Source organism: Tauraco erythrolophus, chromosome 4 (assembly GCF_009769465.1).
Source record: "Tauraco erythrolophus isolate bTauEry1 chromosome 4, bTauEry1.pri, whole genome shotgun sequence".
NCBI classification, from domain to species: Eukaryota; Metazoa; Chordata; class Aves; order Musophagiformes; family Musophagidae; genus Tauraco; species Tauraco erythrolophus.
In genome coordinates, this window is record NC_141468.1 from 54,956,844 (window position 1) to 54,984,638 (window position 27,795).

Consider the following 27,795-nt stretch of genomic DNA (forward strand, 5'->3'; position numbering starts at 1 on the left):
GCCATCCGTCTGCAACTGGTTTCATATCTGAATAAGATGTGAATTCTTAAAGGTGGGAGAAGGATCTGTTTTCTGAGGCACCTAGAGGCTTTTCAAGGTGAAACATACTATCTACACTTTAAATTATTACTATCAAATTTGGATAATTTAATTTCCTTTAAGCATTTCTAAAACACTTATCATTTGATACCCATGTTCCAGGAAAATCTTGGGGTAAGATACGCTGAAAAATAAATAGAACCATCTAATTTGTTCTATTCAGGCTTAAAAGTAAGTGATAATAGTCAATCCACATTGGTATATGAATATTGCTTCCTATGTGTAGGCTATCAATGGAATGAAGATGTTTCTACCCACCATTCAGCATCATCTAACAAACTGAGCAGATACACTATATACAACACCAAGAACCAAATACTTTCAGATATAAATTATAATGAACTGCTGATGATGGCTACCTCATGAGACTGTTTGCACTCCAAGGTAAATTAAATTCCCCATGCTAAGCTTCTCCCTTATATTAATTACTTTGTTACACCACATCAGTTCCTCATCTGGAAGCATCAGGCTTCTTGTGGGTGGGTTTTGATTTGCCTGGAAATTACCTTCCACAAAAATAACCCTCAGCACCTTCATCTAGCCCATACTTTGGTAATGGTTAGATAAACAGGAATGACAGGCACCATATTTAATGACGGAGCAAACCTAGAGGAAATCCCTCTCCTCAACAGCAAGAAAAAACTTTTTTTTGAAACCTAAAGAGGAATCATAGAATCATTAGGGTTGGAAGGGACCTTAAAGATCATCGAGTTCCAACCCCCCTGCCATGGGCAGGGAAACCAAAAGAGGAGCAGGTGCAAACCCTAACAATCCTGTTTCATGTCCATGATTGATGGTCAAATTAAAATATTCACATTTCAGTTCTTATCTCTGATACTGTAACACAATTCTCAAAAGCATAAGACAGGTATAAATATTAAACCGTTCCCATCATAAAATACAGGAAAACTTATAGCAACATATGTTCCCAGCAAGCAAACATAAGATTTAACTCACTTATTTAAAGACTATGCAGTCTTAAACTCAGTCCTACTTCCTCAGCAGAGACACAATTGTGAAATTTTTGAAGTGAGCTCAATAAAACGACTATGCGCCCTTCACATTTTGCAATACTATAGAAGCCATTCAGTTTTTGCTGTTGTGGTTTTTTTTGTTGCTTTATTTTCGTTTTATAACTTGTAAATCGGCCATCACAGCGGCGGCAGTTACACTAACAGATTAGCAACCAATTTCCCGGCTGGGTTTCTTCTCAAGCCTGATAACGCATTACGTGAAGTTTAATCACTTGGCTGGCGATAGCAGCCAGTTCGGCTACACCGGGAGAAAACTCCCGCCAAGCGCGTTTGCGAGGCAGCCGCTTCAGCGAAAGGAAGCGAAGCCCGCGGCGAGCTCTGCCAGTAGCGATCGCGCCCGGGACGCCGGTGCCTGAGGAGAGCGGCGGGGACAGAGCCGGTGGCAGACGCCACGGCGGGTCACCGGGATCGCGGCAGGTCTCAGGGATCTCCTTAACAACGGCCTCCTCCGCGCCTCGCGACAGACGCGACTCCAGGCCCGAGCCGCCGCCCCAGCGGGGCGCTCCCACCCCTTCTCCCGGCCCGGCAGGGCGCCGGGGAGACCCCCAAAAGACCGTGGCGGTAGCGTTAAACGGAGGAGCGCTCTCGCGCGGAGCCGCCTGCGGCGATGGGGGGGGGGAGGGGGACGACGACGGGACGAACGACAGGGCGCCGGCCCCTGCCTCCCGCGCGCGCACGAGCACCTCCTCTCGCGCCTCTCCCGCCTGAGCCAAATTTAAACTGCGTTACTATCCCTCGCGCAAAGCACTAACGCTGGTGGGTCCCGCGCGCCTCTCCCCTTTTCCGCCCGGCAGCCAATAACAGGGCTGCTTCGTTCTCCTCTCCGCCAATTGGGGTGCGGCTTATTGCTGGCTGGGAGAAGCGCTCGGTGTGCGCGCCCGCCTGCTGTGGAGCTGGGTCCCTGGCGAAGGGGCAGGCGAGTTCTCCTCCTCCTTCCCCCCCGCCCCTTCTCTCTGCGCTTTGTTGGTGTCTCTCCCGGGAGGGCGGCGGCGGCCGGCGGCGATGCCCGAGTTCTTGGCGGATCCGTCGGTGCTGACCAAGGAGAAGCTGAAGAGCGAGCTGATCGCTAACAATGTGAGCCTGCCGGGCGGCGAGCAGCGCAAAGACGTGTATGTGCAGCTCTACCTGCAGCACCTCACCGCCCGCAACCCGCCCGCCGCTGCCGCCGCCGCACAGCCCGACTTCTCCAGCGACGAGGAGCGGGAGCTCACACCTCTCGGTGCCAGGAACCGCGCCGCTGCCGCCGGGCGGGTGAGTGCCGCCGCTTCTCTCCTGCGCCGGGATCCTGGCCCCCGCCCGCGCTCCCTCGGCTTCCCGGCGGCCTCGGGCCCGTTTTCCCACTCGAACGGGTCTGTCGGCTCCTGCCTGCCGGCCGCGGCTCGGAGACCGGTGTGAGGCGCCGCGGCTGCCCGTGCGTCCTCCCGCGCGGGGCCGGGGACGGTTCCGCGTCGCGTTTCTCGAGTCGCGGCCCGGCCCGGCTCGGCTGAGGGCGCTGTCGTGCCCGGCGGGGACGGACCGGACCGCACCGCACCGCCTGGGGCAGAGACGCGGGGCGCGCTGCCAGGCGGCCGCCCTGCACCGGGAGGCGAACTGGGACCCGCGCGGTCGGTGCTGGGCAGCCGCCGGCTTCGCGTTTAGGTCGCGTCCCGCTTATGCGCTTCTCGGTGGCGACGGCTCCGAGCGGGGGCTCGGCCGCGGGGCGCGTTGGGCGGGGGTCCCCTCCAGCCGGGGAGGGGCAGCGCGGTCGCGCGTGGAGCGTAATAACCTTCCCCCCCTACTCCCAGCTGTAAATTGGTAAGTCTTTACTTTGACTGGAAGTCTTATAAGTAAATTATTTAGGTGATAGAGGAATAAAGCAAGAGAAACTGTGCACGAGGCTGCAACTTAACTTTGGACAGAAGCCTCCCTCCCGTCAGCTCTCTCAGTTATACTGAAGCAACGCTACTATCTCCAGATAAAAGGATGAAGCTGTGAAGGAGCAGCTTGTGTGTTTTGTTTAATGAAGCGGGCTGTTTAGTGTAACGAAGGTCTGGTTAATGTAGCTGTCTCTTTCGTACCTCTAAGCATATGTTTTGTAGCAACGTGCTTCTGCTATATGTTCAGTTGGTCCACTGTTACTTGCTTTCTTAGGCATAGTTTCTTTTATCATGTAAGGAAAGAAGTGGGGGGCAGGTGCCACTTGGAATTTTTCCTTTTCGGAAAATGTGATTTCCTTTTTAATTTTTAGTAAGCGGTTTGTAAATTTGCATGTATGGAGAAAGCAATCTTTTCATTCATAATTATAAGCTGTCTGGTCTTTCGTAAAGACTTGTATAATAATAGCCAGCCACTGGAATTGTAATGTGTGTGATATTACAAGTATTTAATGATAGTATCTGAAATACTGTCTTTTAGAGCTCATTTGTAAAGAGAGTGCACAGAAACTGACTCCTTTGAAGGTCTTTCATACTTTAAAAAAAGCCAACAAACAGCTCTTGAATTAAGAAACTGAAAACTGCAACTAAAAGGAAGAGGTTTCTAACCAAATTACTTTTTTATGTCTTATCTAATTCAAATGTTCAGCTGGCATTCACTGGAGAAACGTTACAATGAACGAGACAGTTCTCTGACTTATAGTGGTCTTGTAGTATTTGTAAAGTGCTTTTGAGTAAAATAGGATGAGCTTGAATCTCATGTGGTTTGTGCTTGTAGGATAAGGAAAGTCTCATAACTGCTGGAGTTCCTAGATCGGATTTTCCTTTCCCTTTGTCGGTGCTTAAGCTTAAACAATTACGGGTGACTTTTTTGATGTTTACAGAATGGGTGGTACTCTTACACTTTTGTTAACAATATCTGGAAGGCTCTGTGCTATTTCTGCTGGACTTGTGTGTTAATATCAGAGCAGTGTATCATCATAACTTCCAAAATTTCATTGAACGTTCTAGTGACAGTTGCTTGGATTTGGGTCCTTGCCCCTTCCACCACCTGTCTTCCACCCAAAAAAAAGCAGCTTGTTTGATGTATGCTTATTGTTTGCCTAGTACAGCTTGGGTAGATCTGAAACTGCTTGTAACTTCAGTAGGTGTTGTCCCTGTTAATGCATAAGGGTGCTTCTCTGATCAGCTCTCTTTCTGAAAGAGGGATGTACAGGTCTCCAGAGTGACTTTCTTCAAAAATAGTTGGAAGAGAGAGGCAGAGTGAAGGAAGTCTGGTGTCCAGGGGAGTGAGATTCTGGTATAGAAACAAAGTGAAAAGTCTGGCTAAGATTAAGAGAAGACAGGAGGGAAAGCACTCAGACCTCTGAAAGAGAAGAAACTAGAAATAAGGGTCAAAGGGCAGAAGCTGGGACGGCAAGGCATTATGGAAAGGAGGAAGAAAGTGAAGGAATCTTAGTTTCCTGTAAGTCACTTTGTAGGCTCTGGAAACAAAGGTGGATTCAGGAACCACTGTCTTTTGCTCCTCTGTATAGCATCATTGTTTTATCTTAGGTATTGCATTTACGTGTATATTTAAAAGGACCAGAAAACAATTTACACTAGGTGTATAAGGAAATAAAAGTACTTTATAACATGTACTGGTATAATAACATGGCTCTCCTGTTATTAGGTTGAGATCTGAGAAACAAAATTGCAATGCATTATTAGTTCTGTTTTATTTATATTGCAAGTCTTAGAAATTGTAGCATTGCTTTGTGTACATTGGGGGGGGGATGTAAAACAGCTGTTTGAAAATTAGGCAATCCACTACTTTAATGTTTCTAGAACAACAAAATATTCGACTGTGTTGCAAAGGTATCTTCTGTGGGATTAAAAAATTTAGACTGCTCTATTCTGTGTTTCCTGTGTCACTCTAAAAATTTGAATACTACTTAACTTGAAAATTGCAAAAGTCTCTTAAATCCAGATGACTCAGTCAAGGCTAGTGTTAACTTGTAAGTGCTCTTTCAAATGTTTTTACACAGGTTTGTGTTTTGGTTGGTTCTGCCCCACTGTGCTTTCTGCTGTTCCTTATTTTTTGGTATTACTTTGGATATAGCTTAATATTCTACAATCCTTAAAACCCAAACAAATGGAAAAAAAAAATTGAACCGCAGAAACCATAACAACCACCAATTGAAGAACCAAATGAACTGATTTGAGAGTGAAGACTGACTCACCGTTGGAGGGAATGAATGAATGCTGATGCATAGAGGGAGAGGTAGAAAAGAGCCAGAATTGCTCTTGGAGCAAATAAATGAGACTTTTGAGTAGAGAAGAGCAACATAAGTGAGAGATGTAATATCTTTTTTCTTGAGTTTATGCTTATTCAGTAGTAATACCCACCCACGCAACAGTTGTGCGTACTTAACTTTTTGGGTGCCTGCCTGTTGAACTCGAAGTGTGTCGAGTGAGCGGTTCTCTGAAAGGTTTGGGACCACGGTGAAGAAGCAGTCTGCCCTTACCTTATGAGCGTAGGCTATCAAAGATGTACAAATTATGTTGTTTAATATGGTTTTCAGTGTGAAAAATTTACTGTGATCGGGATGCCGTATTGGCCTGAAAAGGGATGGTCTTGGCTCGTCAGTTACTGGAGGGACTTACTGGTCTCTGAGCCTTCCCTCATGTGCTCTGGGCCTGCTCGCGCTTCCCTTTAGTAAGTACAAGGAGTGAAAACCTCTGAGCCTGCAACCAGTTGGAGTTACAGTGCCCGTGTCCGTGTAGGGGTGGGTCAGGGCAGAGCAGCGAGGGGGAACGGGCACAGCCGGGCCGCCCGCCCCGAGCGGGGCCGGGCCGGGGCGGGGCGGCGGGCGGGTCCGCCCGTGCCGCCGGCGGGGCTTGGCCGCCAGGGGGCGCCGCGGGGCCGCCGCGCCGGCGGGGCGGAGGGGGCTCGAGTCGGGGGGCGGCCGCGGGTGCTGCTGTGGTGTTTGAACCGGTACCTCACTTGGTCCGGCAGCCGACTTACGGATGCGGGAGGGCGGGAGAGCAGTGTGGTTCTCAAAATGGATACGAGAAACAAGTTCAAAGGAGTACGCGGAATGTTGCGGTCATTGAAAAGACAGTGAAGCTAAACCAGGTCTCTTGATACTGACAGTTAATGTTTTGACGTTGCTGTAGCCACCAGTAAATTTAAACTGCCTACACTGTTATTTCAGTGTTCTTTTTTTTTCTAAGTTTTGGGCACTTGATAATGCATTTAAGTGCACATTTTCTGTCGATAAAAGCTGTGCAGCAATAAGACAAAACACCATAGTTTTAATTCTACTACAAATTATGTCTTTTACTCTTCCAGCACAGCTCTGTCAATACTGTATCCAGCCTGCACCTCTCTTGGAACAAATAAAAACTTAATATGTTAGTGATGTGAAGTTGATGTATTGTGAACAAGTGTCATGCATATGTAGTAATGCTGCTGCTGTTTCATTTATATTCATCTGGGTTTATTTTGACCTGGCTTTTATTCTTGTACAATAGTGAACATGTAGATAATTTACATGCATGTATGAGCAGATCAAAACTTAAAGGAGTTTTGTTCTGACTGCATTGCTTTGGAACAGCAAACTTGTTAGGCAGTTAGCATTTTTTTTTTGGCACCTAAAGTTAAAAATTAAACTGTTTTACTGTAGCAAGATCTTACTCTCCCTTGGTGGAACTCAGGCAGCGTTTTTGTTTTGTAATGTGATGCTTCAAAACCCCCTCCTATTGCAGAAGGTGCAATCTGCTTTGTAGAAGATGACTTCCAATGCTGTCAACTAAATAAAATTCACTAAATCAAAGTAAGATTAAATATTAGCTCAAATATTTTTACGAGCTTTCCTGTGAATATTTGAAAGTATCATTTTAAGTATGGCCACTTCTTTAGATGTAATACTTTATTTTATTTTTAGGGGTACGGAAGAGCTCACTTTGGCTATGTACTCTTAACAGGAGAGGAAAAGCTTTTAAAATCATGCTTGTTAGGGCCTCAGTCTGATAATATTGCCTGGAGGAGCCAGCTTCTCAAAAACATTTGCAGAGCTGGAGCAACGTTTTTTTTTTCTAAGCTTATTTAGCATTGTGGTATGTGAGGACAGTGGCTGGTATGTGAGACACCTTTTTGCTGCAGGGAGAACCATCTGCATCTGGATGCTCCCGATCCTGGTTAGTTATGGGCTGAATATCAGGACAGATAGCTCAAAGGGAAAATAACTATGAAATGACGTTTTTGCCTCTTTAGGAGCATTGTTATACAGCACATACCAAAAATATTATCTGGACACTGTTGCCAAACAGGAGCTGTTCAGAGCTCAGAATGTGTAGGTTTTTATGACTTAGCTTATTGGTGCATTTCATGTCCTGGAATAATCTCTTCTAAAACATGCTGAGTAATATTTTTGCTCTTTAAAGTAATGATTTAAAAGAGATCAGTCAGATGTCTCCTCCTCATTTCTGTAATGAAGGTATGTAATGAGAGCATGTGGACCTGAAGGGCCTGTTTGAGAGGATATAGAAGAGATCTATCAGGTAAAGATGTTTTTTTGTTTGTTTTAATAAAGCAGCCGAGTAAATTACAAGCTAGCTTCAGCTCTTTATGGTTAGACTGGTGTGATAGTGATAATATCTGTAGCTGAGATAACTGTATGGTTTCAACCCTTTCTCTACTGGAAAAGGGAAGGTAGTTTATGAAGATGAGGAATGTGGAAGGTGAAACTGCACACTTGGATAGGTGAGAGAATGTAAAGTGCATATGCTACCCAGTGAAAGAAGAGAATCTATTCAGTGTTTCCTGTGTGGCTGTATTTCTTAATTATGATGTGCTGTACAAATGTGACCCAGAATACAGATTATTGCCTTTGTGGCCTTTTAAATAGCACTCATCTGCTGTCTGAGTGATAGCTGTGGGCAGCCAGGGTGAGGGTGAGGTGACTGGATAGTTCCCACTGCAGTGAGAAGTCCTGCCATGCTGCTCTGCATCTTCAGGCTTTGTGAAGTTCTAGACTCATGAACTAGAGAAACATGTTTGACAGAGTGTTAGTGTAATAATGGCGTCTATATTTAAATAAAATAATCCTGTCGAAGTAACTTTTGTCTAGCAGTGCATGACAGTTGTTCAGCAGGGCCACATAACACAAGCCAGATCTCCAGGTCAGCATTCAATTAATTGAGCCAGGAGACCATTTGTTAGTTTATTTTCTTGATTTGTGTTTTGTTGTGAATTTTTACTCTTTCACTTAGGTTCTCTGGAAACAACTCTTCATTATGCAGCATTCGTCTGTTTTCAGAGTGGGTATGTTCCCTTCACTGAATAACATGGAATTTAGTGTCTGGAGGGATGAGGGGTGGAAGGGTTGAGTAGTCCTTAATCTTATAATTTAGGACTGTTACCATATGTAGGCTTGGAAATTCGAAGTCTGGAACTTACTAACTAAGGTTAGAAGGTAGAGAATTCTTAAAGTTGCATGTATTGGTACCTCTGAATTACTGCTGCATAATTTCCTTTCCATTGTTTATTTGGTCTGTCCTGTAGCTTTTGGTAGATATTGTCTTGAGGCGTTTGAGGTTAAAAAGTTCAGTAGGACTTGTTTTTTTTTTTTAAAAAAAAAATTCTACTGCAGGAAATGTTTGTGTATGATAGAATAACAAGGGCAAGGGGAATAGAGACCTCTGTATTCCACGGCATAAGTCTATTATTGAGACTTGGCATGTGCAGTTCCTTATCTTCTCCTCCCCTAAGAGATGTACATTTAGTTGATGCCAGAGAGTACACTGTGCAAACTGGAGAATTAAAGAGCATTCTGCTTGTGTGATTTGGGCTTTCTTAGCCTGTCTTAACCTCATTCAGACAAAGCAAAGAAGCCCTGAGCTTCTAGTCATGAAGCTGCTGCACCTGTTTGGGATTAAAGTCCTTGAATATCCTAGTGTAGATGCCATTTAATTTAGATTTTGAAAATGTTTCTTTTGATGATGTCCCATAGTTATCTGTTATATTATTTAATGGCTTCTTCAAGGTGTTCCTTACGCTTTTGTTTGGTGGAGTAGTGCTAGAACTAGTAACGGTAGCTGTAAAGTTTCAGACAAACTGGTCTGTGGCTGTTGGATTTCTATTCATCAGGAATACCAAAGATGAGGTAAGAGAGAGCTTCCAGGTCTGAATTCTCATCACTAGCATTTTCTGCTTCTCATGTTAATGAAAAAAGGTGAAAGCTTTTTTTCTGTGGAGAGATGACACTCTGAGAAGATGAACTTCTCTTATGCTGAGACTCCACCTGGGGTACTGTGTTCAGCATAAGAAGGACATGGAGCTGTTGGAGCAGGTCCAGAAGAGGGTCATGAAGATGATCAGAGGGCTGGAGCACCTCTCCTGTGAAAACAGGCTGAGAGAGTTGGGGTTGTTCAGCCTGGAGAAGAGAAGGCTCTGGGGAGACCTTCTAGCAGCCTTCCAGTACCTAAAGGGTCCCTACAAGAAAGCTGGAGAGGGACTTTTTACAAGGGTGTGTAGTGATAGAGCAAGGGGTAATGGCTTTAAACTGAAAGAGGGTAGATGTTGATTTGAGCTAAGGAAGAAATTCTTCACTGTGAGGGTGGTGAGGCACTGAAACAGGTTGCCCAGAGAAGCTGTGAAAGCCCCATTCCTGGAAGTGTTCAAGGCCTGGTTGGATGAGGCTTTGAGCAACCTGATCGAGGGGAAGGTGTCCCTGCCCATGGTAGGGGGGTTGGAACTAGATGAAGGTCCCTTCCAACCCAAACTGTTCTATGATTTTGTTCTCCGGTGGCCCTAGGACTGTGTGGGAGCCCTGTGTTTATGATTCACTTCAGTACTTGTTTGAAGAGTTGAGTCCTACTTAATCTGAATCGTGAGCCTGACAGACACCACTAACAAATTTCCATTTCTTTGGTGTGAACAAATCTCTCAAGTCAAATATGCGCATCCTCTTCCGTCTTTGGTTTTGTTGAAAATAGCAATTACTAGAAACACTTTTGTAATACTGCTAGCTCTGCATGGAGTTAGAAGATCTTCAGATAAGGATTTATTGGTCTGTGTATAGTGTTGCAAGAATACTTATGTTACGTGCAAAGTGGTCAGTTGCACCACCTTACTTCAGCAAGTCCTGGTGTTTGCCACAATTTCATTTTAAGCACTTAACTTCTGCACTGTAGTAAGACAACTTTAATTTTACCAATAGCCACCAGACCAGGAAAATGTGGATGTGTGTGTTATTTTTTTGTTTAAATTTATTGTTGCAGATGAAAACAAAAGCTAGCTCTTTTGGTCTGTCTCACAGGGATAAGTTGTGATGATGCACAAAAAGTGTAGTGGTGCTTTATACTATAATAATAATGATGATAATTAAAGTTAATGTTGTTGCTGAGGTTAATGCTGTCATACCACAGCCAAGGTATGAGAGAAATTCTTTTATCCTGCCTTATGCTTCTAAGGACTGATCTTACGGTCCAGTGAGTGGTTAAATGAGAGTTTTCTACTTGTACAAGTGAAGTAATTTGCTCCTGCTTTAAGGATAATAGGTATTCAAAAATTCAATACAGATTGCTTTCAACTTTTCATCCCCTCCCTGCCCTTTTTCTCTGATGAAACTGGCTATTCTGATGGTCTCAGTGTGTGGTAATACTGCATGAAAAAGTGAAATGATACTTGGAAGGAAAAAAATATACCAAAGATACTATGAGTTATGTCAGTTTACTTGCATTAGAGGACTGTATTACTCCATAGTTGCAGTTGGATTTCTGATAGTTAAGATTTCTCTAAAACATCTAGTAGAATGCTGAGTATTTCTCCTGGTATGTATTGTTATAGTCTGTTCTATGGTCTCCAAGTGATACAAAGATAGAGATACATTAAGTTTCTAGTTTCTTTAAAGTGCCATTGGAATGTTGATTTCTTCTGAAATAATTGTTCTTACTGTTACTTTTTACAAATTGTTACTGTTACAATTTACAAATAATTGTTATTACTAAAGGTAATTGTTTTCTTCTGAATAAGGAAGTAGCATTGTAGTTAATCTGCTTGGTGATGTGTGGAAACACCAGAGCTGTCAATAGTCTAACCAGATCCAAAACCCAGCATGGGTTTTGGAACTTTTACCACTGTTCGGGCAGTTCAATAGTCAAGAAAAAAAATGCACCAAATATGAAATTGCTAATTTGATACTTGAGATAGTGTTATGACCAACACATTCAAAAGTAAATACAAGTCTCCTATAGCTGCAGGTTGGTTGTTTTTATGTACTAGATAAGTAGACTCGATTGCTTCAGAGAAATGGAATGATTGGTAAAGTGAGTTGTAAATCTGTCATTAGTCAAGTCTGCCACTTCAGTGATCCTATCCTTTCTTCAGACTGCTTGGAGTCTTATTTATTAGAATTAAGAAATAGCATGCACTCTTGGAGATTCTCTTGCTTTTCAGGAGCTAATTTTATATTCATCATGCTGGGATTTTCACAATCCAGGAGTTAGAGGAAAATCTAATATAATTAGGGAGTCAGTTATATTTGGGAAATCCTCATACAGTCTCTGTTTAGCTTTATCATATTAAGGCACCTGAGGCGAGACCAAGCTTGCATGCAAACTAGGATTAACTGGCATTAGTGGCTAGCTAGATACTGTTGACTCATGTCAGTCATCTTACAGTATTTTAGTGCTATCTTACTAAATACAACAAGAAAAAAAATTAATTGTGACTGAGTGTTATAACATACTTGTATTTGGAATTTTAGTCTTTAAGTACCAGAAAACCCAAAGAGCTCCTCTGGGCAACCAAGTTGAGAAATGTGTTAAGTTGTTTATATCCTACAACTTTGAGATACAAATATGACTTATTTCAAAGCAGTATCAAGATCTTTCTTAGTTGAGTGCAAGCAAGTCCTGACCATATTTTTTCTGTCTTAACTCCTCACCCGCTTGCAGATCTTGGAGCTTGAAATGTCTATTGTAGGAACAAAGGCATCCCAAGTTGAACAAATGTTGCGATCACTCTGTTTGGATATAGCAGAAACTGCTGATTTAGGAGTAGTATCTTGGCAGATTATTTTGATAACCATCTGTCCGTGGTGGTGGTGTGTTGCCAACTATTCAAGTAGTGTTGCCAGAGTTGGGTTTAGGATTTGTTAGCGCTACAGTGACAGTGGCCTGAGCAGACAGGCAGGAATTTGAAAAGATAAGAATGTTTCTGGTTTTGCCTTTCCTGCACTCACTTTGTAACATCATCTAATCTTGCAGAGAATACCAGAATAAGTGGGGATGGGGATTTTGGGAGCTTGGTTCAGAGGATGTGGGTACTGAAGAACTTATTCCGTATCATTACAGGAAGAAGTGATAGGTAGAAGAATAATGTGAATAAATGTCAATGGAACGTTGTAGCTTAGAGTAGTGATGGTGCAACAGCTAGGAGCTTACTTCTCCAGTCATGGGAAGTAAATCCTCTCCTGTTATGCACTTGAACTTCAAGTTAAAACACAGGATCAGAATAATGAGCAAGACTTTTTTTTTTACTATATGGGAGGCTTGTAATAGGTATTTCCTTATATAAGTAGGAAACTCCTGCATGTTTGTTTAGTAGGTGTAAATGTTTGAAGTGTTTCACATAGCTTTACTGTGGAAGAGGTAGGGAGAGTATGATTATTGTTCTGGGTTTGTGCATTTAGGACTCTCATATCTTCCCGTTCCCTTAGAAGAAAAAGATGTGGTCAGTATCAGCTGGAAACACTCTGTCTCTTGTTTCTCCCTTGCACACTCACAGAAAGCCACGAAGAAAACTGACAAACCCAGACCAGAGGAGAAGGATGACCTAGATATAACAGAGATAAGTAATGAAGATCTCCAAGAGCAACTTGTGAAGTATGGACTAAATCCTGGCCCGATTGTAGGTAGGTCAACTGAACTAACTAATATTAATAGGTTAAACATATTTCTCACTAAACCTCAGTTCTGAGTACTCTAAGCTTCTCTGATACAGTTGCTCATTAAGTTTAGTGCCAATAATGTTGCAATCCTACTTCCCACTTAAGATGTTTTCATTGGACTATTTACATTGGAAGACTTGAAGCGTTGCAGTGTAGGCAAGTCCACAATCTGTTCCTCTTGTGTTCTAGGCCATCTAGAGGTGTTCCAACTTCTGTTCTGAAGCTGTGTAACTCTTAACTAAAGTTCAGCATGGAAGTAATTGGGTCTTCTGATACAGAGGTTGCGATCCAGGGCCTGCTTAAATAGGAAATACATCTTACATAATAACCTAACAACATTTAGAGCAGAATAAGAACATGGAACTTCCTCTTCCCTAGAGCATTTTCTACTCACTGCATTGTGCAGTAATGTTTTCCTTTGCTGTGTGTCTTTTTTTTTTTCTCTTGGTTTTGTTTTTGTTTTTTCCCCTGGCCTCTTGAACCTGGCTTTCTGTCCTGCATGCTGACCTGTGTCAGCAGGAGGTGTAGGGAGAGGTCCTGACCTCAGCTTAATCTCCTGCCTTGGGCACTCATCTGTGATGTGGGATAAAAGCTTCTTACCTTTCAGATTGTGCACTACCCTCATGGCAAGGTTCTTTGATTTCACAACTCTTCAAAAAAAGATGGTCGCCTGTAGGATGCTGAGCCTTCTGTCAAAAGTTCTTGAAATTCTGGGTGTATGAAAGTGTCAGTGATGGAGCCTGGATTCTTAGGTCTATTCAAAATCTTGTGCATAATATTTTCTGTTAACTGTTTCTGTATGCCTTCCCATTCAACCTATTCCTCTTTAATGGTGCCCAAGTCTTCTGAAAAATTCAAATACCTATGCAGACCACTGGAAAGATGTTCAAATTTGGTCTAAGTAAAAGCCTTAGTTCTTACAGCTTATGGATTCTGTTTCTTGTGAGAGTCTGGACCATCTTTTTAAGGGTGGTGTCCTCTTCTCTGAAATCTTCCAAGGTTAGACGTTTCTGCAGCTAACAGCCCAAGCACTGGTCACCTCTGCAGATTTTTGCCATCACAGTGCTGACATGGATGTGCTAGACTTGATACCTTTTAGTTTCAAACAGCTGTCCTCTTAGATCAAGTGAGCCAGCCTGATGGCTTGATGCAGCAGACAGGAAGTTCTGATATTGCTGCTTACTTTCACCACCTCTGATGCTTATTGGACTGAATTTGCCAACAGGGCAAAGGTTAAACTAAAGGGGAAGGAGTTAATTCCAGGGTAAAAGGATTAAGAGAGTAATAGTGGAATCTGCATGGATTCCCTTGCAATATCAATGTCACTAAATCTTTTGTGAGGGCATAAGTTGTGTATTGCAGCATATGAAACAAAGCATCGAAGAAGCAGGGTAAGTTCCCTTTCCATAGATAAATGCTTTTAACTTTCAGTGTACTAACAGGTCTAAGTTTATCTTAAGAATTCTCTTAAATCAAAAAGTTAAAAGCTTAGAGGTAGGGCTTTATATACCTAAAGGTATATGCTTTGGGCCATACAGGCAGATTAAAGATAAAAAGTGTAAGTTCAAAGATTCCCAAGGAACATATTAACAGCCAAGTTCTAGCTATCAAGTCAGGAAAGATGAAAACTGTATCTTTAGCATGTATCCTTCCTTGTTATAGCTACTACTAGGAAACTTTATGAGAAAAAACTGTTGCAACTGATGGAGCAAGGTCCAGAACTGAAGGCACCTGTGCCTCTCCCAGCAATCTCTTCAACTGCGGAGGACACCAGACAGAATGGAAATAATGATTCTGACCAGTACAGCGACAATGAAGAAGGTAAGACTTAAGTGGAACTTGCATGTGAACTATTCAAATTGCACATCAGCAATACTTGCAGTAGAAGAAATACCTATAAAGGGCATGATCTTGCTGTGAGGTGAGGCTTTAAAGATACTGCTGCAGACCATGAGTTCTGCGCTTGATAGTGCGGTACTAGCACAGTGATCCAAGGGCCTGTTCTGGCAAAGGAAACTTTTTGGTACTAAACTGTTCCCTTTTTCCCCAGATTGGTACCTGTAACCTGATAGGTAGGAGAACTGCGTATTAAGTGTTCCAGTGTTCTTTGCACTTCATCTTTAAGTGCAGTTTTGTCTTATGTGCTTGCAGTAATTATCTATACTATGAGGTAGTGTATGAATATTTGTTTATTAAACTTTTGTACTTTTGTATGTTTAATGTCTCTCATGTATGACTCAATTCCTTTTATACTCTATTCGTTATAGACTTAGTTTAGGGTGGGTTGATTGATTGGTCTTGAGTGTGGGTTTTGTGGTTTTAATACCAAGCTTATATGAAAAAAAAAAGGGATAGGGCAAGTAGAATCTAAAACACATCATACATCTTACAAAAAGTAAAAACAGTGTAGGCTTTAAAGATTGTCTTGGATGGAATGTTAGAAGATGCTTGTTTTGGGGATGTGGGATGTTTTTTTGGTGGTGTGGGGTTGTTTTGTTCTGTTTTTTTACAGGAACTTCCATGGACGTAGTACAGAAAGGGTTGAAATACAACTAGGAACTTGATGGATCTCCCTTGCATATTTGAGCTTGTTTTTGAACTTTAATCTTGTGCACTTTCAGGGAGGGAAGGAATGTTAGAGATATATCTATTTATTTTTAGGATAGCCAAGAGCCCAGTCACAACTGACGGCTGTCTCCTTGTACTTAGATATGCTTCATCTAATTATTAAACTGTTCAAACATGGGACGCACACACAAAACCAAACAACTGGCAAAAACAAGTTTCTATACATAATGCTTAAAAAGCTAAGGGATGTTAATTAATAAACTCTAAATATGTTGGTGTAATGCTATTAGAATTTTAGAAAAAGGGGTGGAAATAATACATCCTCTTACTGGTAAAATGACCACTAACCATTCACCCTTCTGCATCAAAAACGAGTTTTATATAAAAGGACCTGTTTTAAATGAAACTAAACTAACAGCCTAAACTATTGAAAAGCTTCAATATCCTTCCTACAATCAGTAGTATAATGGTACTTTGGTTAAAGTAATTGCAACTTGATACTGGTTTCTAAATGGAACTGCTGGCTGGGTCAAAGCTTATCTGAAATGTAGGATTTCTAGGACAAACTGAAATACTTGGGTCGGTGTTTTAAAATACTTTTTGAAGTTATTCTTCAAAAATCTTTGTTCTTCTATATTCAATAGAGAAACTAACCTGTATCTCACAACTTTTGAGGAAATGGTAACTCATAACACAGTTACGTTGCCTCTTAAACTGAATTTGTTTTAAAATACGATTGGTTTAAACTAGTAGAACAACCAGTAGTATTATAGAAACTATTTATTTTGAAACTACAGATCCGAAGACTGACCTGCGGCTTGAGAAGAGAGAGCCATTGAAAGCCAGGATGAAGACTCCAGTAGCACTCAAAGAAAGAGTTGTTGAACACAACCAGGTATGTTTAATTTAGTGACATCTGGAACAGCTACTAACTGCAGGTGATGTTCTTGCTAAATACCTTACTACTTTTAACATAATCACATTTGACTCAGTGGGCTATGCTGTTTTTTAAAAGTTCTTTCAGGAAGCCTGTTCTAATACAGCATGAAAATCTTGTGTATTAACTATAGCTGCTGGTTTTAGCCTGTCTATTCAAAATTATGGTCTGCAAAAAGCTGTTTGTCAAACTTGCCAGCTGCTGTAGCACCTCTTAGAGAAAAGTAATAGGTGACTTTAACATGTTTAGTTTTGGAAACCGGATAGGTTTTGAAGTCAGATGGGCTGATAGCATGGTGTTGGATATTTGTAAACAACTTGATTCAGTAGAAGAAGCAGTTTCTCAAAAGAAAAGAGTTTGGGAAAACATTGGGGTTTTGTTTGGTGTTTTTTTTCATTTGGTTTGTTTTAGAAATGTTTTTAAATAAATATACATAATATTTACATCTGTCTGGTTTGATATCTATAAATATATGTAAGCATTTAAATACATCTGTTCAATGACTGATTTAAATATACATGAAGTAATGTATTTCTGTATATACCTATATTTATATATAGAAGTGTATGTGTGTACACACATGCACTAGCTATCTAGATAATATTTTCTTGAACTATGCTTGTAGCAGCAGTACTGGAGTAGACATTAATTTGTTGGAAAGCTTCTCCTAAGAAGAAAAATTATAAATAACAAGCTTAAATAGGCACAAATACAGACTGGGCAGAGAATGGATTGAGAGCAGCCCTGAGGAGAAGGACTTGGGAGTACTGGTGGATGAGAAGCTCAATATGAGCCGGCAATATGCTCTTGCGGCCCAGAAGGCCAACCGCGTCCTGGGCTGCATCAAGAGGAGCGTGGCCAGCAGGTCGAGGGAGGTGATTCTCCCCCTCTACTCTGCCCTCGTGAGACCTCACTTGGAGTATTGTGTCCAGTTCTGGAGTCCCCAACATAAGAAGGACATGGACCATTTGGAGAGGGTCCAGAGGAGGGCAATGAAGATAAGAGCGCTGGAGCACCTTTCCTATGAGGACAGGCTGAAAGAGTTGGGCTGTTCAGCCTGGAGAAGAGGAGGCTCGGGGTGACCTTATAGCGGTCTTCCAGTACCTCAAGGGGGCCTACAAGAAAGATGGGGAGAGGCTGTTCAGGAGGGCCTGTTGTGATAGGACAAGGGGTAATGGTTTTAAAATAGAGGGAGGTAGATTCAGGTTGGATATTAGGAAAAAATTTTTTACCATGAGAGTTGTAGAACACTGGAACAGGTTGCCCAGAGAGGTGGTGGATGCTCCATCCCTGGAGACGTTCAAGGCTCGGTTGGATGAGGCCCTGAGCAACCTGATCTAGTTGGAGATATCCCTGTTCCTTGCAGGGGGGTTGGACTAGATGGCCTTTGAAGGTCCCTTCCAGCCCTAACGATTCTATGATTCTATGAAATCTCACTGTATGTACCACTTGTCCTTTACTTATAAATAATATTAGTTCTGTTGTCTTGGTGAAAGTAGAGGAATTTTACAGAAGCACCTCAGTTTTTCAAACTGCTGGCTAAATAGTGGATTCAGTAGTTGGTGGCTGATCCGTCCTTGTGATGTGACAGTGTTGCAAAATACCTTGTTCCTCAGCTTTGGTTGCCTATGATCTTTACAGAGTTACTCATCTGACCAGTAAGTACTGGAGTTGCACTACAGAAAAGGATTTATGTAGAAAACATTCAGCGACTCAAAATCTGACCTATTAATAGTTTGATGTATTTTAGCAAGATCAGTGACTTTTCTCAGTACTTTATAGTATGGAAAATGCCAGATACTTCCTATTTAGATAGTGTGTTTGTATGTGTAAACATGCTTCTGTGAAGGATGTCTCTTAAAGCAGGTAACATGCTGCTGTGTAAGCTTGGAGATCCATAACTAGTTCTGCTTATTTTTAACTGAATTAAAGTACAAGCTGAACAGATTTCACTTCTACAAATCAAAACACAGATGTAGTTCAACATGCAAAATATTCCTTAATTCATTCAGACAACTTCTGTGCGTGTTGATCTTTAGAATGGGAATCTGAATCTTGAGGTTCTTGTATGTTAAGGATTACTTTTTTTCTAAATTCACTGTTCACCTAGAAATCTCTGCCAGCCTTAGTGTGATTTAGTTCAGCTATCAACAAAGCTTCCTAATCTTCAGGAACTCACAGGATAAAAAGGGAAGAGATAACAGTGATGTATTTTTATGGTGTTTTCAAGTTATGAGTGCTTACTCAATTTTTTTGTCATCCAGTTTCACTGTAACAGTATTAGGTCATTACTGTGTTTTGTCTTGTGAAATACTGCATGTGTACTGCACCTGTAAAAGATTGCAACTTGCATGTTTTAATTACCCATAGTTAAAGGAATATCACTTGATTAATCATCAAAAAATTACCTAATTTCAAAATGATGCCAAATTCTTCAGGGACTTTAACTGTCTAGCTTGTTAGACTTAAACAAAATTTCCCCCCCCAAAAAAAACCCAAAACAAACAACAAAACAGCACAAACAAAAAAAACCCCACCAACAAAAACTTACAGCTGCTTGAAGCCAAGAACACCTCAATGTTTTTGGCTAGCAAATGTGTGTAGCTGTATATTTTGCTGAGAATAAAAGTGGAAGATGGGAAAGATGTTATCTTTTTTTTCTTTCCTTCCTGTGAAATTGGATCTTAAGTTTTCAGCTAATGTGTCCAGTGACCATATTTATTCTGCAGAATTTTATGCAACTGTCCTGTGCTGTGTGACATTGGCTCAAAGATTATGAGGCTCTGAAGAGTGGTGGGGCTGAATTGGTTGGTAGTGTGGTGTGAGCAGACTTGTTAGTTGCTTGTAGGTCCTGTGTAGCACTAGTCTTAGTCCAGACATACACAGCTGAAAAGATTGTCATTTGGCATGGATAGATGTTGCTATTCTCTTAAGAGTGCAGATAGATAGTGTTTAAGTGGGCTGGTGCAAAAGAAATTGGGTGGGGAGGTTGTGCAGGCTTATGGGTCTTATCAGTCAGTTAGCAGTGGAGGGCTAGATGAATTTGAGCTTGGCTGTTTGTGCTTAATTGCCTCCTCATAGGTGGCAATTTGGAAAGAAATTGGAAGAAAACCTTAATTTGATTGCCCTCTTCCAAGCAGGTGGGTGAATATAGAGTTAGAGTTCAAAACTGAGCCGAAGGTCTCATAGTAAATGGCACTGGACAGAAGGAGGCAGACTAAAAACTTAAATGTTAAGGAGTCCTAGCAACACAGAACTACTTTATCTTCTTGAGACTTTGTACAGTGACATTCTGCCAGTACTGTGTTCCCCTACTCCTTCCTGCATTTTTCTGACTACCTGTATAGTTTGGCTTCTTAAAAATAAAACATGTACCATTGCAGCTACTGGCACACAAATTTCATGTGACATGCACCAAAGAAAAAAACTTGGTAAGTGATAGCTGAGGTAAACTCATAGTCTATAGCTTCACTGCTCGTGAATAATATGACAGTTAAAAGCATATCCTGAATAGTACTTGCGTAACTTTCTCTCGTTATATACAGGGTGTTGGTGAACTACACGAGTATTACATTCTAATAGGGTTGGTTTGTTCAGAAATTTGTGAGATAAGCAGACAAGGCCTGCTCAGTTGACAAAGAGGATAACTATAACTGTAGACAACAATTTTTTTATTTTTAATTTTGTCTGTTGAATATGCTCTGCTGAAGTTTGGAGGCAGTCTGAGCCTTATGCAGTAGATTCTGGTTTTTTTTCCTAGACTTTTAATGCAAGAAAATTGAAACTTGGTACTTAAAACCCACAACTGACAAGCATCTGAAGAACTAAGGAGAGAGGTGGTTATTTACTGAAGTACTTCTAAGTTTTCATTAGGAGAAAGCTAGTTCCTAGTCAAACAGCCTGGGGCAGGGGAGCTCTCCATTAATAGGATGAGGGAATTGCCTTACAACTTTCTTGAATGGAATATATTTGAGTGCAACCACTTTGTAATTAGTGTGTTTTTTTTTTTTCTCTGAGCTTTTAAAGAAGAACACCTCTCAAATAGAAAGCGTATAGGGGTGAGGTGGGGAGCCATGATTGAAGGCTGCAGGTTAAGCTTTTCTCGGTAGGGAAGAGAAGCCAGTGTCTGGTGAATATGTAGAGAGGTTGGGAGATCTTTCTTCAGAAGTCTGTGTAAATTGAAAGGAATGTTGGAGACTTAGGCTGATATCTAGGATTCTATACAAAACATCTGAATGTTTGGATTTGAGGTCTGTGCATAAATGTACATCGTTCCATTTTCAAAGTATTTCAGTGACTTTGGAGTAAAGCAAACGCTTGTACTCCCTCTGCTGGATGTGTAGCAGCTGTAATACAGCACTTAAGAATCATAAAGCTGCTCAGCTTCTAGTTTTACTGAAGTAACTTTGAAGATACAAGTGAGGAATGGATAAGGGCATTGTTAGACTTCCCGCCCCCTGCCCAGTAAATAAATACTTTGCAGTGGTGCTCTCTTAACACATTGTTTTGGGGCTAAACCAATGTTTTTGGTGTTCCAGTGAAGTTATTTCTGCTATTAGACCTGTAATTGACAGTTGCATCAATCTGTGTAACTTCCAAAAACTTGGTAATACATCAATGTATGCGGTGTTAATGTGCAAATATTTCAGTATTAACAAAGTAATAATGTTTAAAATTAAACTTAACCAAGTAAAAAGGAAAATCTTGTACATAACCTAGAAGAAGCAGGCCTTCATCTTGCTTTCCCTTCAGACCTATGTTTGGAAATAGTTTTGAGGAGGACTTTTATTGCAAGTTTTATGCTCAAAGAAAGGCATAGGGAATGATCAGCACTTGTTAATGACTATAAAAGTTGGCACTTCATATTGTTACTTAGATTTGTAAAGATGTGTGTCAGCTTGATTGTTTAAAACCTACTGTTATGTGAAAAGTGTGTAAGTTTCATCTCTGTGGAAAACTTAAGATTATAAAATATCTCCCCCTGTTCCCTATGGCTGGAAATTAGTTTCTGTTGAACTGTAGATGGCTGTGCCTAAAACATTCCCATCTCTGCTTGAGAGAATAGACCCCTATCTGGGTAGAGAACAAGGTGATGCTTTCTGCTTATGCTCATAGATTATTTTTTTTATGTAGGCAGGTAATGTAATGAGCCTGAAAGCTAGTATATTTGCTGTCCATGACTAGATGTGACTACTTGTAGCATTAGTTCACTCTATTGCAGTGAGCAGATTATCAGTTTTTACTGCTAAGCATTATCTAGTCACTTCTGTATTTGAATAATAACATGCTCTAACGTAAGTATTGTGGTCAACACTACTAATCTAGCTAGTTGTTGTTATTGAATGTATTAGGATCCACTTTTTTTTTTGGATTGTAGACACACTGCTTCTGGAGTATGCATGCTATTCTGGCTTTTGGTTGTGGGTATCCAATATTGAGAGCTGGCTTTCATGTATGTGATCATGTGTTTGATGCTTGAATAGACCTATTCTCAAGATGGAGTTACTGAGACTGTCTGGACAAGTGGATCTTCAAAAGTGGACCTCTGCAGGCATTTTCTAGGGAGTCTACAAGAGTGTCAAGAAGAACACCAAGGAAAAGGGTGATGAGAGGCTTTTATAATAGACAAGCTTTTTTCTTACTGTTAGGGTCCCAGTGGCTATTTATTCAATTGTTTTCTTTTGTTTGTTTTAAACAAACAGGTGGAAGCTACAGCACAGTTGCCTGTAGATGATGCTGTAATAACAGAGAGTACTCCCATAGCTGAAACTATATTGACTGCAAGCAACGAGAGCCTAGTAAATATGTTTAATAAATCATACAAGTGGTATTCTTCTGTAATATATCTTTACTGACAGAATAATTGTTTTGAACAGATAGAAGACTGTTTTAAGGAAAGTAAGACTATTCAGTAGTCTTTGAGACCACATACTCAGTACCTGTATTGGTACCTAATGTTCATTTTGAGATGTGACTAGGTAGACACCTAGGTTCCATCTAATGTCTTTTAGGGGGGAGGGTTGAGAAGGACCACTGTAAAAGCTTAGATCTTTTCCTTCGTTTATTTAAGTACATGCAGAATATCTGCTTTTAAGTTTGGCTTTCTTGTGAACTAAATAGCTTTTATGCTTCTAAATGGCTTAAAAGAAACTGCTTGGAATGATAAGCAATGTTTCCTGTGCTTATTTCAACATAACCTTCTTACGTTATAAGAAGTTATAACATGCATACTTTCAATGCACATAATGGTTTTGATGTTTAGTTCTGCCCCCTTCCCCCTTTTTATTTTGTATTTTGGCTGATTCTGAGTTTGAACAATTTTGAATCTCGGCAGGTTGTCAATAGGGTGCCTGGAAATTTCAAGCATGCAGCTCCTACACTGTCAATCAGTGAACACTCAGACATGCCCAGAGGAACACCAAAGAAACCATTGATGACAGCTGAAGTAAATAAATTAAAATTTAGATTGCTCTTGCTTACTCTCTGTGAACAAGATTCTTGTGTGTATGTGCTTACGCCTTAGTACAAAAGGGGTAGAGGATGTCACTGCCCAGGTGGCACTGGTCAAAAGAGACTAGCGTTGTCACATGGCATAAAAGAGAGAATATAAGCTTTTTATCTTCCCTTTTCAGATGTGGGGGGGCTGTGTGTGGAAATCGTGCCTGCTGCCGCTGCCCCCCACCCCCCCCATGCCAAGTATGTTTTGGTGTGTTATTTCTCCTTGTGCTGCTATTTTTCTGTACAAAATGTAGATATTTCTTCTAAATTCTTTTAATAGCTCAAATACAGAGCAGAATTGGGTTATCTAACTTTGATATTGTAAATCAGTCTGTCCTGAAAAACCACAATCTGCCTTAATTTAGGGAACCGAATAGTAGGATTACTTTAGACCAAAAGCCTGAATTTAAAAAGCATCTGTAGGTTCCTGTCAGTTATCAAGAAAGATAATAATTCTTTTACTGTTAACCTATTCAAGCTGTCAAAATTATTTATCTCTTGGAGAACTATCTAAAGTACTTGCAAATATATGTAATTGTATTAGTGTACTAATGTAATATTGTGGAATTTTACATTACAAGATAATGCTTGGCTGCATTTAAATGGAGTTCATTGCTTCTTGTAGTTCCTGTATTAATACTTGTGAAGCCTACTCTACCAATGGGTCTGAGATTTATGAAATCGGCTACTTTGTTTTTAACCTGACTGGAATGTAGACTTAGTTGTCAAATAGAAAGTTGTGGGAAAACTTGATGTTCTATTTCAAGCTGTGTAAGTTTGGTTTTTTTCCGTTAGTATTTTACTGTACTGTGGCATTGTTTATTACAGCAAGAAGAGACAGATTGCCCACATCAGTGCTTTTTTAATCATGTTGGCCACAACCAGTCCTGTGATATTCTCAACACAGCCATGATAGAGGTGATGGTTAAATTTTGATCATCTACATCATTGCTGGCAGGTGTACTGTATTTATACAATGTATTCTTTATCTTAAAGGAAACTGAGGAGAGCACTGAATACTTTAAGACACCAAAAGTGACCAGACAGCAGCCACTAACAAAGGTTGAACTAGTTTTTAAAACTCAAGAAGTAAACTTCTTGAATGTCACAGGGTGACTCACTTGTTGTTAGAAATTGCACGTGGTTATGGTCACTGAGATAGCTATGCAGGAGCATTTTATTTTGCTGTCTTAGGGCTATAACTGTTTTTGGTTTCCTAGGTGCTGGAGACACCTCATACAGAAGAAAGAAGAGTAGAAAGGGATATTCTTAAGGAAATGTTCCCTTATGAAGTATCAACACCTACAGGATTAGGTATTTCTAAGGGTTCTGGGGGCTTGTTTCTCAGATCTTGTAAACTTATTTAAGCTGAGAAGTATCTTTTGATTATATTGGCAGATTTCTGAGGAACAGTTTTTTTGCGCTCTGGTTCAATGACAGTTGAGATGACCACCTAGCTCTTCTGTTCTATGTACATAGTTTTGTTAGCAAAAACAGCCTCTCTATTTAAATTGGGTGTGGGAGAACAGGGTAATACTACAGTAGGAATTATTACTGGAACTTCTGGATGCTGGAAGTTAAATTGAAATGGCTTCTCTGTGGTAATGGTTCACAATATTTAAGTTTTTGGCTGGATGCAATTGCTTTAGGCCTGCTCTTAAATTAAGAGAAGATCAATCTCCCAGCATAGATTCAACCTTCTTTTGAAAGCCAAACAGATTTTCAAATACCCTATTTTCTTTCCCTTTAAGTAGCAGTCCTGTTGTAGTCAGAGATTACTCTTAGCATGAATAAGGATGACACCTAGGAAAGGCCATTAAATTTTTCTTGCAACTTTGTATTTAAACAAAAATTGAAACCACCTTCTGAATAATTAAGCAAATCACAAAACTTTGTCCTGCTTAGAGAATAAGAGCAAAAGTTAAGATGTGAAATCAACTCCTGTGTTTCCAACATGTTAATTATAGCTTCAATTTAAACTGCAATTGCATAAAGCCTTACTATAAGGAGAATATGTGGTACAAGTTACTACTACTGTGGCTTATCTGCTCACTACTCAGCTTTGTTCTGTCGTGTTTTAAGGTCTATCAGTCTAGTTAAATCTATACCACTTTTTAAAATAAAAATCATGCATGTGTACTCCTTGTATATGAGGACTGGGCAACGTATGTGGATTTCTTAACTCTTACTGCTTTGTATTCTGGCTCTGTGTATTGGCTTAGCTATCAGTAGATGTTTTAATGGCCAGGGACAATTTTAAGTTTAGAAATCTCACTGAGGCTGCATAAGTGATCATTAAAGATGCAAATAGAGAGACACTTCCTGGAGTTTTATTGCCAGTTATGATCCATTGATTATGTGGATAGAGTAAAGTAAAATGTTATTTGAGTTTTTTCTAAGGAGTGTTTTTTTGAACACTGAATTAACTTTAAAGTAGTCATGATAGACGTGTTAATGTTTGAGACATATTTCAGGTACTGCATTCACTAGAAATATTTTTAGTTATACTAAAATTTTTCTGTATACCTTAGATTGCTCTTTTAAATATGCAATATTTTAACTTTTTTTTAACAGCGCTAGCTGCCGTAGACCAATCAAAGGAGCTGCTAGCCGGCCTATAGAACACAGTGACTTCAGAATGGAGGAAAGTTTCTCTAAGTATGCTTCAAAATATGGTACCTCAACTGACATCAAGTCGGAGAAACCACCAGCAAAAAAACAACGCTCCATTCCCCTGTGGATAAAAATTCTTCTCTTTGTTGTTGTTTCGGTCTTCTTGGTTTTGGTTTATCAGTCTATGGAAACTAATCAAGGAAATCCTTTCTCTAAATATCTGAATATTGTCTCCCAGAGCAGTGCTAAATGAGTATCTTTCTGAAAGGCACACCCAGTTTGATCTCCTGTTTTTAATTGTAGAGAACTCTTCTGCCCTCTCATCGGCTCAAGGACTACTTACAAATAACTTGATTGGAACCTGATAAATTGAATAAATGAAGCAAGATAATATTAAATGGACATTAGTAACTTTCTGGACTTTGGACTAGTAGGAGATCACTTTGCCATAGGAGTAACATTTTTTTAGATCTCTGAACTTTTTGTAGGCTTTATTTTTTTAATGTGGACATCCTTTAAATTCGTTTTTGAGAAACTGTATATTTGTTTTTGCAGGAACTTGGAAGCTGAGAAGGGCAAAAATGTAGTAAAATGTGAAGCTGTGTTGTTAAAGCTTTTCCTTTGTACAGAAAAGAAGTTGTACTTTTGTCTCTATTGTGGAGGAGGATTTTAACACCAGCGATAAAGGGAAATGCATTTTTGTATGCATTTTCTCAGTAACAACGTAACTGAATTTGATCTCTTTTAGGCTGTAGGGAGAGTACAATAACAACCTTTTCTGTAGATTACTGTAACTTTTTTAGTAAATGTAACTGTAAACCTGTTTGCATTTTTGTAAAAGTCTTAGTATCATATAGGTAACTGTTTAAGCGTAACATCATTTAAATGTATCCCTTCATTTTAGTGGTTACAGTGTTGTAGGATCTGAACACAAATCTAATTGGCAAGAGATGTCTTAGAGGAAGTTATTTATTAGTAATATGTGTGGAAAATAAAAATTGCATCAGTATAATTTGCTACTAAAATACTTTTTTGAGTCAAAGTTGTTATCTGGAGTAGTCTAAATTCTGACTTTAGCAGTGGTCATTTTTCTTTTTTTGAAAAAAGCAAAGTCTTTCCAGTACAGCTTTATGTGATTATCTTTGAATGTTCATGTAGAGAAGTATTCTCAGAGCGTGAAAATTCCATGTGAAGTTTTATTCTTGTATGAAGAATGCTGCATTTTCTGCTACAGTTTCATCTTCTAAGGTGAGATTTACTACTTTCATGGCAGTTGAATATTTTTCTCAGTGGAAGCATGCTGAAACACTCTATATTGTGTAACTTAGTTGAGCAGGAAGCTGACTTCACTACTACCAATGAAGAGTGATAAGCAACAATTTTTATAAAGTGAATGTATTACATTTTGGTGTGCTTAAATCTGCAGCATACAGATGTTCAGTCTTATTGCTTGGTACAAAATTGCAATAAATCATACTACTTATTCTTAAAGTGCTACTTATAAAAAGCTGAGAACATTAGTTAATAGTATCTTTTACTCTAGGTACAATTACTGTGTAGACTATAGCTATGGGGGAGCTTTACTTTCTGTGAACTTTAGAACAACATGGTAATTTGTAGCAAAGCAATAGTTTCTTTTCTGTTAAGATTAATTTTTTTCTTTTAATCTGCTTTTTTTAGTAATCCAAATAGCTAAACTTGTGTCTATCCTATAGAAAATTGTAACATAGGACATACACTTTTGGTGTCAAAATGCAGAAAAATAAAAATGTTTTTAGTGTGTGTGGATTTTCCTTATCAAAATAAATGCATTGCTGAAAAGCAGCAAAAGCAAGACAACTGATGTATCAGTGGTGTCATTTTGTGCTGCTACAGTCTTCCATGTTTAAAAAAAAAAAAGGCAAAACCAGAGCAGTTCATGTCAACGCTTGGTGGGAGGAATATTCATAATACTTGCACTGTAATAGTTTTGCACCATAGTCCTTTAGCCTTTATTAGGCCTCTAATTTGGATGGGGGGAGAAGCTAGTCTTCATTTGTTTTTCAGTGCTTAAGGAACTTCCCTTTCGCTTTTTCACCCCACTTTGCTATGTGTTTTAACATGAAATATATCTTTCTCTTCTAGTTCAATGAAATACTTTCAATTGACCTCCTTCAGGGATACTATTAGCATCATTAAAAAAAAAACAAACAAAA

General features: G+C 40.1%; 1 protein-coding gene across 1 annotated transcript; it reads left to right on the top strand.

Moving 5' to 3' along the window:
* Positions 1-1,980: 1,980 nt before the first annotated feature.
* On the top strand, positions 1,981-27,795 carry TMPO (thymopoietin). Its single transcript, XM_086610931.1, is given in 11 exon segments — positions 1,981-2,384; positions 12,822-12,948; positions 14,647-14,805; positions 16,350-16,447; positions 21,973-22,018; positions 22,021-22,091; positions 22,192-22,287; positions 22,824-22,934; positions 23,816-23,911; positions 24,217-24,300; positions 25,560-27,795. Coding segments are annotated over 11 exon segments (1,431 nt in total). The 5' UTR covers positions 1,981-2,135; the 3' UTR covers positions 25,854-27,795.